General features: G+C 35.7%; 1 protein-coding gene across 1 annotated transcript in view; it reads right to left on the bottom strand.

The window, feature by feature from the left end:
• TTC29 (tetratricopeptide repeat domain 29) overlaps window positions 1-17,191 on the bottom strand; it is a 71,812-nt gene that overhangs the window by 33,839 nt on the left and 20,782 nt on the right. Inside the window, exon 5 of the mRNA XM_005525633.2 lies at window positions 9,160-9,345. Coding sequence (XP_005525690.2) covers window positions 9,160-9,345 — 186 coding nt within the window. The remainder of the gene's footprint in view (window positions 1-9,159; window positions 9,346-17,191) is intronic.

A 17,191-nucleotide genomic window follows, 5' to 3' on the forward strand; every position in this document is an offset into this window, starting at 1 on the left:
ATTTGTTTGATTATATATAAACACTTTTTGATATATATCAATTTTAATCTGGAGAAGAACATTGCAAACAACGTTGAACATTAGCTGAATGATTACACATGCAATTTGGAGAGAATGGAATTCTTGTTTCACAGTATTATTCAAGCCTTCTTTCATGCTTGCAGAGCATGAAAGTGCTTTAAATATACAAAGGCTACCCAAAGATGCAAAATGTATTCAGGAAGCTCACACTGTAAGGCTCCAGGCTCTGGGTAAGAGCAGGCCCACAATCAGTGGGATGCTCCAATTTCAGGTTTCACATATGTTTCAATGTCTATGGGTGGATATCTAAATGCAGAAAGGGAAGGGAGCAGAAAACTCAGGGATGAATGGCATCTATTTTGCAATTCTGTTTTTCAGTTCTCAAGAGTTTTTAAAGTTCAACAGAAATAACGAAAACAAGTTATATTAGCATTAAACCTCAAAGATTAATATGATCATTATCCATTAAAGAAACTGACACTGAAGCAGATTAGTTTCACTAAATTACATTTTTTGCTAAGTCACATCAAACACTTGCCTTGGTTTAAATACTTCTTGGGCAGTGTTTACATTTTATTCAGATTCCACCCAGTTTCTCTTATTTTTCATAGCTTCCAATAACAGATTTATTATCAGATGCAGTGCTCCAGCATCGGAGCTCTTCTGTGGTGCAATGATTTACTCCAGAAGTCCAGTTGGATTAATGACCTGCTAAGATCCCAGCCAACCTGAATGATTCTCTGAAGAGTAAGATATATTTTTATTAGCAGCTTCATGCTTGCTTTACCCATGGCTTCTCCAGTTTATTGGTAATGGCTGAGGACATGCAACCCTGGCAGCTCTCAGTGACACTGGAAAGGCACCTCTGGAAACAGCTTCCTTTATCAATTACTGAAAGGGAAAACTGCCTCCAGGAAAGTTTATGATGACAACTGCTGGTCCAGCTACAGTATTCCAAGACCTCTCAAAGCTTTGAAGCAAAGAAAAAAAAAAATCCTGTGAGTGAGCGGGCAGCTTCATCTCAGTACTAGTCATTAAGCAGTAAATAATTAAAGTACCCTGGAAAAGACAGGTAAAATACAAGTAGCAATGTCAGTAATAGACATGAAAGAGAAGAGAGGGAAAAAGAATTTAAAAAAGCAAAGAAATAATTCATTTGAAGTTTTAATAAAGTTTCATTTGCAGTCTTGTTTAAAGATATATCAGACTTTAGGGATGTAACCTAATTACATTTTTATTCTAAGTTCTATTCAAATATCTTGGACTTTGAATCTTTAACACAGATCAAACACAGTATAATTTACTCATGGCTATCAATACTTTAAAAAGATCTCTTCATTAAATGTCATGGTCTTATGAACATGCACATAAAGCAAACAGAGCAATATTGGATACCAAAAATATTTAGACTATGATTCGGACAGAAGTATCTATACAAACAGTTCACCTCAGTGCAACATATTATATTCAAGCACACATCAAACGTTTTTTCTAAAATATTCCTGATACATCCTTCACAGTTCAAGTAAACAGCCACAGCTTTTCTACATGACTTGAAAACGAACTTTACAATCACTGAACACCTAGGAAAGGAAACTAATTTAGGATCTCTTTTTCATATGTCAAAACTCCTAATGACAACACAAATGACAGAGTTTAGAATCAGCACCTGAGCACTACTGTGAATATTTTGAAGAGTTTATTAGAAAGCAAGAATACAGACCTGTCCCCAGGCGTTATAGCAGAACTAAAAGATTCTCCATTTGAAGAGTTAATCCAGGAAACTGGGAGTGACCATGAAAGGATTAAGGAACCTTACTCTTCTTAGTGTAAAGAATATTATTACTTCCCCATGCTTAATAATAAACCTTGATTTAAATTAACTAAACTAACACAGAAAGTATTACATTTTCACAGGATTTTGTGTCAGAAGTAGGAGCACTACAGAATTCTCGAGTTCTCTTATTCAAATCTTTATTACCCACCAAAACCTTTTAAAAATAAGAATAAAAATAATCTTATGAAGAATATTTTTATGAACTTAACAGGCAGACCCCTTTTGCTTTCACGTTGCATGTTCAGAAGCTTTTTTCAGATTTTCTTAAGACTGCTAATTTGAACTGAAAATATTCCTAATTTCTATAACATCAATTCAAGACAGTACTTGTCAATACCAGTTCAATAACAGTAACAACCCTGTTATTTACTTATTTACTAATAAGTCTACTTAAACGTCTACTAAGACGTTATTTACTGGGGAACTACTTTGTGCACTTGCAGGAGAATGAGCTCAATTATTTAATAAACCTGTTCAATTTGTCCTCCCAAGAATCCAGTAGGATTTATGGCTGCTTCTGACTGATAGAAAAAAGTAGAATATCCAAAGAGTAACTCCTAGCAATTTGCTGCTTAAATTTTTTAAATTATGCTCTACAATCAAGTTTTTCCCAGCTAACATATATTCAATTCTTAAGCAATCAGAAAACAATAAAATTGCATTGTGAGATACAGGAAGTGCAGAATAACAAAGGAGAATTAGCTTCAGTTGATATGGTGAAAATCAATGACTGGAAGAAGCTTAAATGGTCAAATTGGGTATGGAGAATTTAATGTCCTATTAATGGAAGGCTTCTTTCTGTCTTTAAAGTGGAGACTCTAAGTGTATGAACTTCAAATTTAGCAACAGGTTTATGTAGTCAAAGACAAGGGATTTGGAAACAAGCAAGTATGTTCCTGGGTCCAAACTATTCCTACATGTCTTTTTCTGAACAAGCTGTTTGGAAAAAAAAAAAATTATCATAAGTAGGAATAAATCTGAGAAGTTTGTAGTTTGAGATATGAAACCTGAGGCAAGGAGAGGGGGATATCATGATAAACCAATGGTTACTACTGTTATATAAATATGTATTTTCTCTCCAGACAATGAACAGTACAAAAAGACACTTTTAGAGTAGTCTCTGCAGGGAGCAAATCCATATGATCATCCTGTTCTTCAATTACTTTTGGAGTGAGTTTCAACAAAATTTGGTAAGAAGTCAATAGGACAGTAAGTTCCCACCACTTTTTTAGAAAATTAATATCTTAAGGATAGACACTGATCCAAACGCCAGACAGACAGAAAGGCAGAACTTGCTGTACGTGTTGAGACAGCAGCACTCTGCTTGGCCAAGGAGCAGCATATTCTCATCTAGCTTTAGTTTATCACAGTTTAGTTTTATCACTAAAACTCACCAAGTACAAGTGCTGTAGAAGCACAGAGGAAAAGGTATTGCATAAATGCAGAACAAACCTGTGGTTCCCATCTGAAAGGATAGAAAATCTCTAAATCTCTAGAACTGTGACTCTCCTTTAGGACACTGTCATGTTTTAACTAACACACAAACTTCATATAAAAAGAAATTACATAGGAATTTATATCTTTAAATACTTTCTTTCTTTTTGGTCTACACAATGAAAAAAATCTCATTATAAAGATAATGATGAGCTCAATGTTTTCTCAAAAATCACAAATGTAACTGGGTATCACTTTAAACCAAAACAAGCTGCTTACAGAAAGGAATCTCCAACATACACAAAAAGACAGACAAAATCTATCTTTTAGCTGATAACTTGACTTGTGTTTGTTCCTGAACAAAGAGGTGGGATTCATTTTAGGTTGCCTTCTTCCAGTGTCTAAGCTAGACTTGTGGATACAACGGTGTGGAGATCTCAGATACTGAGCATACACCTCATGGTGGAAACACAACACAGTTAAAGAGACAGGCTGGATTGTTCAAATGCAGCAATTCTGTTATCAGAGACAGCTCTGCACTCCACAGGTAGCTAGGAAGAAATTAATCTCTTCTCACAAATGCTGTCCCCCTGGTTTGTTTTATTTCCAGCTGTTTGCAATTATGCAATCAGATTGTAAAGCAGAACGTTTCTACACTATACTATGGAGGATTTGCTATTTAAGTGGGCTTGGCAGACTTGCAGCACAGATAACAACATAAATCTCTATTAATGTAGAAGGTGCATGTGGGCCACCCATCCCACTGGTGAATTTTATTCTGGCTATACTTAGAAATCTCCTAAAAAGAAATTATATTTTTATGTAATTAAAATAAAGTTGCAAATTGCATACACACAAAAGCATATGAAATTTCATTAGCAATTTTAACTTTTGCCTTTTTAAACCTTTTTAGTACTTCATTTTGCAATATTAACATTCTCTTTTTTATATCTGAATATAAATTATTTCTGCCTGAAGGCAAACCAATTGGGGAAATTCTGCTTAAATGTGCATATTTCCTCTGCATAGATACTCATGAATTTATGCCGAGTTTCTCTCAATTATTTATACATTACAGTTTTCAATTAAAAAACACTTGCCATAAACAATTCAAAATACAAAATCAATAATTTCTTAGTAAGAATGGATTCTTAGCAAGAATTTATTGACTAAGAACAAGAAAATAAACAGTCTGGATTTTTTATGTGCCAAAGCCAAAAGATATCATGAACCATCTTTAAGTTGTTGTTCAGCAAATATATCCAGTAATTAATAGTTAAGCTTCATAACTCAAAGCTATCCTGTGCAACCTGTTTCAGGTGTACCTCCTTTAGCAGGGCAATTGGACTAGGTGATCTTCAGAGGCTCCTTCCAATAAAGCCACTCTGTGAAATTCCCCTTAAACACAATCAGAATATTTTCCATCAATTTCCACAATGCCTTGATAAAAACTTAAATTTCAATACAATGGCAAAGTAATAGGGAAAATCCTACAACACAGTCTCAACTGAGATTGTTAAAATCTGCAAGAATTCTGTGCTGGCTTTTTCCCCAACAAATTAATTAAACTTATAAGTCCCTCCTGTTCAGTAGGTCTTTCAACCAGAAAAGTTTCTGTCAAATTCCAGCATATGAAATAGACTGTATTTTTACCATGATTGCAGATAAAACAATTACACCTTTTCAAATAAATCAAATGCAATTTATTAATATTTTTTGGGGTAGGTGCAAAGTGATCAGCTCTGGCATAACATGACTCTGAAAAGTAATCAGACCTTAACATTGCTTATAATCAAGGCAGAGTTGTATTAGGACTGAACACTTATAAACCATTAATTTGCAGAATATGGCAAATTTTTGAAATGCCTAAGCTGTTTTAGAAAGGACTAAAGGAATTCCTCATCAAGGTCTCCTAAGACTCACAATCTAAAAAAACACACACAGATGGACAAAACTGGGTTTCTGAATTAGCTATATGTTGTGGGAATCAGCTCTGAGATTCCCAGCATTGCTATTTGCTTTGCACTTGCTCCTTTTCTCTCACCAGTTCTGCTTGCCTTTAATCTTTCAATCCAGTAAAGATTTCAGATAAAGTATTACTTCCACTTTTGTTAATCCTTATGTGCTACCAGAATATAAATCTGATGACCAATTCAAAGTCCCCACTGCCTTGAGACTAATGGCATCATTTGCACACATCTTACAGCTCTCATAGCAGGGGAGATCCAGGTTCTGACATGGCACTGGTATACATTTGTAATTAATTTTGAAAGTTTTGTTCACTGGACTCTACTGTGATACTTACAGGCTTTTTCAAACAGTTATTTAAATGTATCCAGAAATGTTCCCAAACACTGCAACTGACAGGTACCCTAATTTCAGATGTCTGGTTGTGCTATGTTTTTGAATAATATAGGAATTTATCTGGTTTTTGGTTTTGTTGCAAGATATTTGAAGCAAAGAGCTCCTACAAGTACGAATTCCCTGTTTTCCCCCAGACTGCTCTTTTTACTGATATAAGGCATCTTAAACTTTGGGATCCATATATTTAAAGTGTATATCACTTCATGCATGATAGGTGGTAAGCATTTGGCAGAAAACAGAAAGCACTCAAATATTGCAATGATGTAAGAACCTACAGAAAGCAATACTAGACGTTTTCAGAGCACTCGAACTGTTTCTTCTTCAAGATACAACAGTGTAAACCTCAAGTTCACAATTAACTTCAGCAGAAAGCACACTAATATAATCTATCATAAACTATGATTATATTCTTACTCTCTGATAAGGAGAGCATTGCAAACATTTATAATGACTGATATTACTTCTGGAAACACATCGAAAACACAGAAAGAAAAGCAGCTTTTTAAAACTCCCATTTCTTACAAAAGATTCTATCATGAAGCCTGTGCTTACTTGGACAACAAGTAATTTTGGATTTAAAGTGAGAAAAACATGTTACATCATTGCATTTTCAGTGTCTGTAAAGTTACATCAGCACATTAAAGAGCTATATGAAAAAATAAGTAATAAATGAGTAACTAAAATAAAATAATAAAATTACTTATTATCAGCCCTCTGAGGAAAGACAAAATAGGACGGTAGCACAGCTAATTGAACAGTATCAAAATCTGAACAGTCCTACAATAATCAATAAATGCTTCAGATCTTATTTTACAGGTTGAGTATTTTAGGGAAGAGGTTAAAAATCTCATTCTGTGCAGAAATGCCATTAAAATCATGTTTGCTCCAAGCAGAACATTCCATTTGTGTCTGTAGCAGGCTACTCACTTATCATTGTTTTCTTTCCCTTACTGGCAGCTACCAGTGGCCTGCATCCAAATATCATGACTGAAGTCTACACCACCGACACCTCAAATATTTAGCTTTGAAGATTAATGAACATCAGGTTATATCCAGCCTTTAGGACAGAGACCAGGCTGAAAGTCAAAGAACTTTAAATTTGATTACACAAAAATTACCCAGCAAATTTATTGATTTTCTTCCAAGGCAAACAGCAATCTTTACAAGTCTGTGTTTAACTTTATACTCCCAAGCAATCAGTCCTAAGCATATACAGACAGCTTCCTTTCCCAAGTAATGAAAAATACACTATTGGATGAGAGAACTGAAAATAACTGGGACCAGGTGTTTACATTTATTCCTGTAGATACACCCCCAGAGAAGTGGGAACTTGACTAATTTGGTTCACAAATTGATTACCCAATTATGAATAACTGAACAAAAAAAATATAAAATAGCAGAAATAAAATTTTACTTGTAACACTATTCAAACTGATGCAATATTCTACAATGGCCCCCCAAAATCTCTTCTTATGTTTTTTCTCCAATCAGAACTTTCCCTTGAATCAATTTTTCACCCTTGGAAATACACAGTGCATGGAATATATCTGCTGTCTTTTTTACTCTGTGGTCCCTCAAAGCAAATCCTGTGCTTACTCTCTCAGCTTTTTAATTTTTTTTTACCTGTCTCTCTCTCTCTCTCTGGAAAGAAAATACTTGCAACAGACAGAGCCCACAGATTAAGTGGATCTTTACCCTGGGCAGTAAAAATCCACTTTGCTTTATCTCTCTTTACTAAGGTTAATAAGAAGCTTCTCTTCTTAAAGTTTCTAATATTCTTCAGCAGGAAAAGAAAGTTTCTGCTTCTCTGATCATCTCAGGCTATTTCATAACTTTACTTATGTGCTTTTGTAATGGGCCTCAAGGTATTTAAGTATTCAACAACTTTTGCTTAAGACATCATAAAAGTAGAAAACATTAAATTTTTGTTTTAGGCAGTACTTGGGTAACTGCAGTGAGTCACATTCAGCAACAGCCTTTGAAGTTACAAGTAGATATAAATGTTTGCTTGTCTGCACCTTCTTAAAATTTTATTTTTTAGTAACTAAAAGACCAAGTGAAAAGGCTACAAAAAAATTAAAAACCATCAATTTTAATGTAATTTCATTCTACCGAGTAAGAGACAGATACCCTACCTAAGCATTTTTCATTCAAAATGAAAATGACTTGGTTGTGACTGGCTGGGCTTTAAGCAACTGCTATCTTATCAGCTGGGAAACTGGATGATACCATGGAAAGTAATCTTTCCACTTTATTAATTATTGGTATGTGCTCAAATTTTAAAATTTTAAAAGCTTAAAATTTTAAAACTGAATCCAGTTCAAAATTCTTTAAAACTGAATCTGCAGGCAAGAAAGATAAGGCAACAGTTCACAGGAAAACAGTGTGAATGACCATCAGCCTAGAAAGATGTGAGGAAATACAAAAAAAGGTGTCATGTCAGCTGTAAGAGAACAAGAGGTAAATTAGACAACATCCTTTTAATTTAAAAAAATAAAAAAAAGAAAAAAGGCTGCAGACTTTTTGTCTTATGTGCAGGCTTTTGCTGGGAAACTGGGCATTTCAAAACGCACATCTTCTGTCAGACATTTAATGGAATTAGACTATTTCCACAAAGTATTTCAACTTCTGTCAGTCCTCTTTTTTTTTTTTGTTTTCAGAGAAGTCACTTTATACAAGAAATCAGCCACAAGTTGAGTTCAGAGCTGGAATTGTTTCAACCCACAGTCAAATTTAGAAACAAAATAATAGTGGCTTCACAAATCATATATTTTAAGCAATAGTTAGGCATGCAGTACACTTACAAATTAGAACTGGAAGACAGGCTTTATTCGATTACTTGAGGCTCACTTATTGCATGTCTTTCCATACCATAAAAGGATTTTATGCAGAGGAAAACACCATTTTTATACTCAGACTACTGTCCACACACAAACCCCTCTGCCATGAAAGGTAATATATGCTTTTAAATACAGAAACAAGGTTCACCTTGATATAAGAAAGCAGTATTGTTTACAATGAGAACAACTGTTCACTGCAACAGGCTCCCCAGGGATGTGGTAGAGTCCCCATCACTGGAGGTTTTTAAGATGCAATTGACAGGGTGCTAAAATAACCTCACTTAGCCTCCCCTTCCCATGAAAGTTTGGATCAGATGAGCTGTCAAGGTCCCTTAGAGCCTCAGCTGTTCTGTGATTCTAGTTACTTCTATTAATATCTTCTAATTTCAGAGACCTGCAGTTTAAGGATGTGGATGGAGAAATGGAGCTTGTCTGATGCAAACACCAATGTGGCAGTCATGTATGAACAAAGAGGGTGTCACTTGCAGTCAAGAAAACCAGAATGTCATTTTAAAAAGAACAAAAATAAAGACTGTTCATCGAAGTGTAAGTTGGAAGCAGGACTAAACATTACAGAACTACATGTCCACAGCTCTTTTATTCAGCCCAATAAGAGTAACTACAGATGTCATCCAAAGCAGCGTTGTGATGTCAGTGCCTTACCTTCTTCCTCTTCGATGAGGCCCATGTTTACACATGCTTGTGCCTTTCTCTTCCCACCATCAATTTCTACTAACCGAGCAGTGTTATAGCTTTGCTCATAAAAGTAGTTACTTAACCATTTGTCCTCAGGGTCATTGAAAAAGCAGGCCAAGCTAAGCTGGTTATCATACACCTTCTCATAGTGCCCTTTAAAAACAAAAATCACAATAAAAATGTTATATTATCATCAGTGTTCAGAAATTTTGCATGTTATAGCAATAATATGAATAATCATAATGAAATTTAAGAGCTATTTATATTTCCACCATTCAAATGCCATCAAGTTCTGCTATGTGTTCATTCGGAGAAATATAAGTGGAAAATTATAACCTTACAAGTCAGGCACAATTAAAAACATATTTTTGTTCTCATTTCTGTGTGCAAAACCAAAATTCTGTTCAATAAAACACACAGAACCTGGATAAAACACTGGCTAGTCAAAAGAAAAGTCAGAGTGAGACTGGGGAAGCATTTGTCTGAGCCTCTGGGCCCTGAAAAGGCCTGAGAGTTTTCCAAACCTTGGACCTCAAAGGTAGCAACTGTGTTGATGGAGACAAAGAACCAAAAAGAACACTGCAAACACAATCTATTAATTAATATAATTTTAAATGTTCAAAGTATGATTTACAAGAGAGGCTTTGAGTTTTCACGTATATCCCATGTTTAGTACCTTAGCACTCTTAGAAATGGAAGAGAAATTGAAATTGCACCCATTTCCCTAGGACCCGCCCTCCATCCCCTGCACCCCCCAATTCACCAAGGAATTGTTCTCAGAACAAATGTGGAAAGCAGGGGAGATTCAAAGTCACAGATATTCTCTATGGCCTGAAGTTTGAATCCTACTCTTTATCATCTCAGACAGCTGAATGAACACACAATATCCCTAAAATTTACAAAAAACCTGCAAGTCCTAAATCTAAGTAGCAATACAAAATTATCCACAAATATATTATCCACAATTTAAAGTCACAGAATAACAGCTTATTTCCCTTGGAAAAGCACCTTTAAAAAATAAAATCCACAAGATATCATACTTGAATTATTTCAAAACTTTACTAATTTGGAGTAGAAATCTAAAACATTCCTGACAAATCTTATCATACTGTTCCTCCCTAAAGTGAATTTGAAAGATCTATTTCTTATATGATGCTGAAAAATCTGAGATAATAAGGTACAGTATGAAGCTATACGCTTCATGGCCAATAGAAATTAATTTTCTGTGCAAACTCTACTCATGCCAGAAGTGAAACTGAATAATTAGCTAAAACTCCATTGCGATTTTGGTGGGCTACCTAGTGTGTTTGTGGCTGTTAAGGAATTTCCATGTATTTAAGTTAAGAAGGAGTTAAGAACAGGAGTTACGACTGCTTGGCTAACCTGGATGTGTGAACAGAACTGCTTTGTTTTTGGGAGTTCTGCAATTTGTAAGCTTTGCTCAAAAAGGAGAGAAAAGGGAGAAAAGAAAAACCCCTCTTAATTTTGGGTATGGAGCGCCACACGAAAATCAACTGGGAAAAAATAAATCTTTTCAGCATAGGCAAGATCTCAAAGTTCAGATCTTTCCTAAGTGTTTTGAAACTGTGATAACCATATTAAAACACTTTAATCAAAAGATGCAGTTAAATTCTCTTCTGTTGCCTACATGACAAATTGGGGGAAATCCAGCTTCCAAAAGAATGAGTTAAATGACTGTAAATTGCACCACCTATGCAAGTCACTTGCACTGTTTGGAACACACAGCAGCAATAACTCAAACAAGTACTTTAAATTCATCACTAAACCACATGAGGGTTTTGTCAGCCTTATCTCTAGCATGTTCTGTCTCAAAATTACAAATGATATATGACCTTGTTGAAGAAACATAAATCTCTCATTCTCTCTGTTGAGATTCTATTTGACTTCAGAATATCTTGATAAAGTTCTTCAGTGTGTTGAACAACACACTGGACTTTGGTCTTTTGAGAAAAAGGTCTACCACCTAATCATGTCTGCAGTCTTCATGATGTTCATCTACTCCTTGTTTCTCCTCCTTTTTTCTTCATCTTGGTCATTTCAGAGAACATTGTCTGAATTCTTCCTGCTTAAAGTTTCTTGAAATCAAGCTGAAACCTTCCCCCCATTCTTGAACATGCTTTTTATATTTTGATTTAAAAATACATTCCTCTAATGATAAACAACACTTTTTTATTGCTTGTTATTTTATTTATTATTTTGCTTTCTTTTTTATTTTCTCAGAATTTTCCCTTCCATGAAGCTGTAACCTCAGACTTTTACCTTTTTAATAATTCCCACTAAAATACATAAAGTTATGATTTTGAAGCAATGTGTGTTATATAAATTTCTATTTCTAGGATTTTAAAAGAGATAACATCCTTCCAAGAAACAAGTGATTCACAATCTCTTTATGATCACCAAAAATGAAACAGCTCAGAAATTACATTCAGATTATCATCTCATCTTCTGGATCTAAGGTTTTAAACCAAAACATAAGCTTAAGTTTCAAAATTCAGCTTTGAGAGGAGTAATAATCAATATACAGACTTTATGCATTCCTAATCTGAATATCCTTCGTGGCTGTGAGATTTCATGCCTTGTGGTTCTTCTCAGGACTGAAAAAACACCTCTTGGGTGCCTCTTTTTCAGAATATCCTGTAGTCTACATCATATAAAACATATTTCTTCATTAGAAATAAAGACTACTTTGGTACAACAGCCTCATAAAAATCTTGTCAAATGATTCTGGAATGGAAATAACAAAACTGGGTTTGGTTTAATATATTTGCCTGTGTGCATGCACATACACATATATATGCCTGTGTTTGTATATAACAGATATATTTATACATCTATACATTGTTATCCATCACACATATCAACATTATACTAAATCTGAGACACTACACTCTATCAGCTACCAAGAAGAAAATGAATTCTATCCTAGCAAAAACCAGGACAACACACACAGATATGTCTATCAAGACCCAGCTGGGATCCATCCAAATGAACCAATTTAGATACGGCTAGGAGTTACCTAGGATCCCTTTCCTCTCACTGAAGAAAAGCAGATATTTCTTGGCTGAGATTTATCATCTCATCCTAACCTGAGCAATGCTTGCAGCCAAGGGAATGCTTTTAGAGATTATCTCAGAAGTAGAGGGAGAGCTTCCCACAATCACAAGCACACAACCATATGAGCAGCGAAATACAAGACAATCATAACCACTAACATAAAGATAACGATACACATTACGTACAGAGCACAGCAGAGTGAAAATGAACTCAAAAGATACCAGGGAATGCATACAAATGGTTGCAATAACGCAGAAAGAGAAGAGATAATTGGATGGATCATCATTAGCTACAGACACACTGGATACAGACTTGTTCCTCTGAAATCATTGCTACAAAGTATCAAGGCACTTATTTGACATAAAATTACGCAAATAACTTCAAGTAGTGCCCTGCGAATCCCAAGGGATGGAAGTGACCTGAGGCGGACTCCAGCTACTGCCACGGCTTTGATTGAATGAACTTTAATGTGACCCTCTGATGGTGATCCTGCCAATGCATAACAATGAGATGCGCACAAAGACAACCATTTCTCTGGCATTGTCTTGGACAGTGGCTGAACAGCTATGCTGGCCATAAAACAAACTCCCAAACTACAGATTTTTAAAGTCATATTGTCTTCTGGATTCAAAGTCTAAGTTACCAATCAGTAATACAGTTAATTGATGTTATTTTGACAGCGGCAAAGCTCGTGTGTCAGACTTAGTGAAAGTGAACTTTTACATCCCCAGGAGAGGAATAGGAAAATACTCTCTTGTATAAGATCTCCAAGAAGCAGTTCATATACTAAAACTTTGAACTCTCTGATTTTGTAGAGTAGGTTCTCTACCACTGATTATAAAATATATGTAGACAAGTCATCTTTAGGTATCTGTTGATCAAAACAATGAAAAACTCTCTAATTGAGTGTTTACTTACAAAAGCATAATTGTCCTACCAAACCTTCCTGAGATCTTCCTGTTAAACAGAGATTAAAAAAAACCAAAACAACCTTCAGCTTAAGCTTAAACATTAAGCCCCATATATTAAACACACGGGGTATTTCATGCTCTGTATCGGGATCTCTTTAGGTGCACCTCAGTTGTCAAGAAGTGTCTCCCTTCACTGTGCTCAAGCTGTAGACCCTGATGAGCCCACAGAAGAACACCTTTGCTCCTGGGCTCTTCTCAGGAACTGTTCCCTTGGCAAGCAAGGCTGTGTACGGAACAGAGGATCACTCAAATCCACGTCTGCATGTTTGCTGTGCTCAGCTAGACAATTACTAAGTAGTGCAATGCAAGGGGTAGTGAGGTGCAGTTTGAGTGTGAGAACTCCAACATGGCTAAAATGAGAAAAAAAGAAACCTACAGAAGGTCAGCAAGCCATGCTAGTGCAACTCAAACACAACTTGCTGCTACATCTCTATGATTTTCTTGACAGGATGCAGTGGAAGAAAGGAAGTACAGGAATGGTCTTTAGAGAACAGATGAAAACATCATGAAGAGATCCTAGCTTGGTGCTTCTCCTGAAGCATAAAAGAGGCAGCTGTTCAATTTTCTATTAACAAGAACTTACACTCATTTTTAAACAATAGGTAACAGAAAGAAATTTTTCAACATCCAGTTATGACTCAGTATTTTCCACTCAAAAAGCCACCAGTCAGTCCTTTGTTCCTGCCACACAAAGGCCATACAGAAACATTCCAACAGGCGTTAACACTCATCCCCCACTTCAGTTATCTGTTTAAAGTTTGTATGACTGGATTATAACTGACACTCCACTCTTGAAGACACATAAAGGAGTGGCCTAAGGTCAATTAAGTCACTAGGAGTAATTTTTTATGTCAGAATGAGACACTATTAATGCCGGAAGTTTCATTTTTCTTTTGCCAGAGAGATCAAAATCAGTGATTTAGTAGACAGCTGATGCAGTGAAGAATTCACACACAGAAATATCCAGGATGGAAGTCATTGAATCAAGAAGAGGCATAAACTGCAGTTGAATACAGTGCTGCAATCAGTTATTCCCACCTGGATCTATACATGGCAAATAATCAGTCCCTTTTGCTTGTTCAGAAAAAGGATGCCTCTACATCTACAGGTAGAGGACTCCTCAATATTCCAGAAAGTTTATTCATAAATGGATAATTTTTTTTTTCCCAAAAGTTTAGCCGTAAGTCCATAAATGAAGAAAGTGAAAATATGAGTTGAGAGCATGATGACACCAAGTTTCAGGGAGAGTTTGTTTCCTAGAGTGCACACAGAGCACACCACTCCCAACATTTCCAGGTACATAAAGGGAAAATGCTTAACAAATGTACAGTCTATACAGCAATGCTACAGAAATGGCCAGGGTATAATTTTAGTGGATAAAGCCATCTAATGATAATAATATGAGGCAATTAATTGGTAACCTGGAATGCTAAAAGGGGACTCCAAGCTATTACAATGAAAACATACTACAGAAATTTTCTAAAATGTGCTGCTTATCAGTGGTAGTTCTACAAGTGGCAGTACTTTGAGATGGCTTGGCTTCTTTCCTGGATCACTTCAACTTTTTGTAAGGTAACTACAAAAATAATAAAATTCTCCACTGGTCTCCAGCAACTGCTGCATTTTTTTCCTGTGATAAAATATTAAGTAGGGAATGACAAACTTGCTTAGAAAATAACAGTGTTCCCTTGCCCAGCCCCTCAAAAGCAAACAAAACTATGCCTCATCCAAGAAAATATTAAAAGAGGGTTTGTATTATTTTTTTCTTTTAATGCATAACCCCTTTCCATATTTTTTTTTAAAATAGCATGGGCAATATGTTTATTGCTATGCTTCTTGCACAGGCCTAAGGCGTAAGTGCAAAATCTTACAGAAAAGCTGCCTACTGTAAAATGCTAAACTCTGTTTTCAGCCTTGAGTATATTGAACTAAGATTTTCCAATGCAAACACATCAAAGACACATGCTTTCTTCATATGCTTTATAAAAAGACATCTTTTACAACAAAAACTAATGATAACTCATACTGTCAAAATTTTTCTCGATACTGAAGTGAGGGACAGAAAGACAAGATGTCTCTTCTTTCTAATTGTGTGTGTCTGGTACTGTCTAGAACAAGGGTCAGCAGCCTGCAGCACATGCACAGAGATTCAGCATTTAGCACACAGCACAGCACAAAGGTTGAGTGGGGTCAGGAACCAGGAGCAGGTGGAATCTTAGAAAGGCAGCAGCTCCCAGGTTTTAACTCCTGGTATCCAGCAGCTGCTCCAGTGATCAGCTAATAAGCAGTGTCTTGACCTTTTGAAGACTTGTTCATACCTCAGGATTCCATCCTCTGGATTTGCCACGGTAATTTGCCACTACAGTGCTGAGTTCCCAACACATGTTGCAGCCACTGAACTGCAGCATTTTCCCTGGTTTTGCATTCCTGCTCTGGCAAAGCAGAGTTAACAGCTGGGACATCTCTTCCTTTAATTGTTCTTGAGCTGGAACGTGCTTTGCATTACTTTAAACATCTACAAGCAAACCAGCTCACTCTAACAAGTACTGATAAATAGTAAATATAACATGCCTTTTGAAGGAACCCCCAGTATTTCCATACACATGCCAAGAAATCACTGTATACATCAAATGCTGAACTGTGCAGATCCATTACTCCGGCATTTATCCTGCATTATTCTCTAAAAAGCCCTACAACTATACATATTTAAACAGCTCAATTGCCTCCTTTTTTTTTTTTCTCCTAAGTTCTTGAAACCAGAACTAGTAAAAAAAGAGGTTAGTCCAGGTTAAAGGAACATCAGAAAACAATTAAAACTCCCTCAATTTTGAAGTCAGAAATATTTACTTTACTTGCATAAAGAAGGGAAGATAAAAACATAGTCAAGTGTCACCAATATTTCTGCTAGTGCTTTTAGAATAATGCTGAACTCAGGGAAAAATGAATCCACCAGTCACTTTTCTGAGAAGCTACTGGGATTAAAGTTTCCTCTCCATTTTTTAAATACTTGGGAGGTACTCAAATACAACAAAAATGAGTTTAAGCTGGACGGGAAAAAAAGATGCTTTCTTTGCACACAAATATTGGTAATAGGCAATTAAAAAAAAAAAAGAAAAAGACAACTCTTGTATGATTTGAAGTTCAGCCAAAATACTCTATTAAAAATGAAAAGCAAGAGAACCTTTACTGATGCGTGTAAAGGCAATTAGTCTGTACAGTGTAATGCTGGTAAACAAAATGTTACTATTTTCAAACCCAGCAGTAAAGAAAGTAATTGCTCTTTGATATCAGCCTGCACATTGTGGTGGATGGCTCTGATTCTGTTGAAGCAAATAATTTACGCACAGCATTGTAGTGTCCTAGAACTATAAACCATATAAACCATTACAATACTAACATTTTCCACCAATAAGTATGAAAATGGAATGTGTACATAGCTTGCTCTGTACACTATGATAAGTACCATAAAACTCTAAAATTAGAAGTTCTAAATTATATTCAAAATTAAGGCAGTGTAGTGGGTTCAGCACAAAACCAGCACAGACAGTAATATTCTATGATCCAAAAATATCAGAAAAAAATTAAATAACAAGTAAGAAAATTATTTACTGACAAAGTCAGTGTTTTGTTTTCCACATACCACTCCAGGTTCAAACCCCAATGTTTCAAGAAGTTTCAGTTCATCAAGAAACTTACAAGTCATAAATTTTTTATGGTCATTGTTTATAACTGCTATTTTTTTTTCCAGCATAATTGTTACCTGAGGTATGTACAATTTCAGCCAACCTAATATTAGCAATATCAACCAGGCCATGAAATTCTCACCATTTGCTGACCCAACTATTTCTTTCACCCTTTTAAACTTGAACTGTGGCAGCTGAAGAGCAAATGCAGGTCAGCTGCTGTTGTGGCTGCTACATCATGGTAAGTTCCAGCTGAGGTGAACTGCTGAA

This window comes from Pseudopodoces humilis, chromosome 6 (genome assembly GCF_049639895.1).
Source record: "Pseudopodoces humilis isolate 2021_Gansu_Grassland_sample_001 chromosome 6, ASM4963989v1, whole genome shotgun sequence".
Classification (NCBI taxonomy): Eukaryota; Metazoa; Chordata; class Aves; order Passeriformes; family Paridae; genus Pseudopodoces; species Pseudopodoces humilis.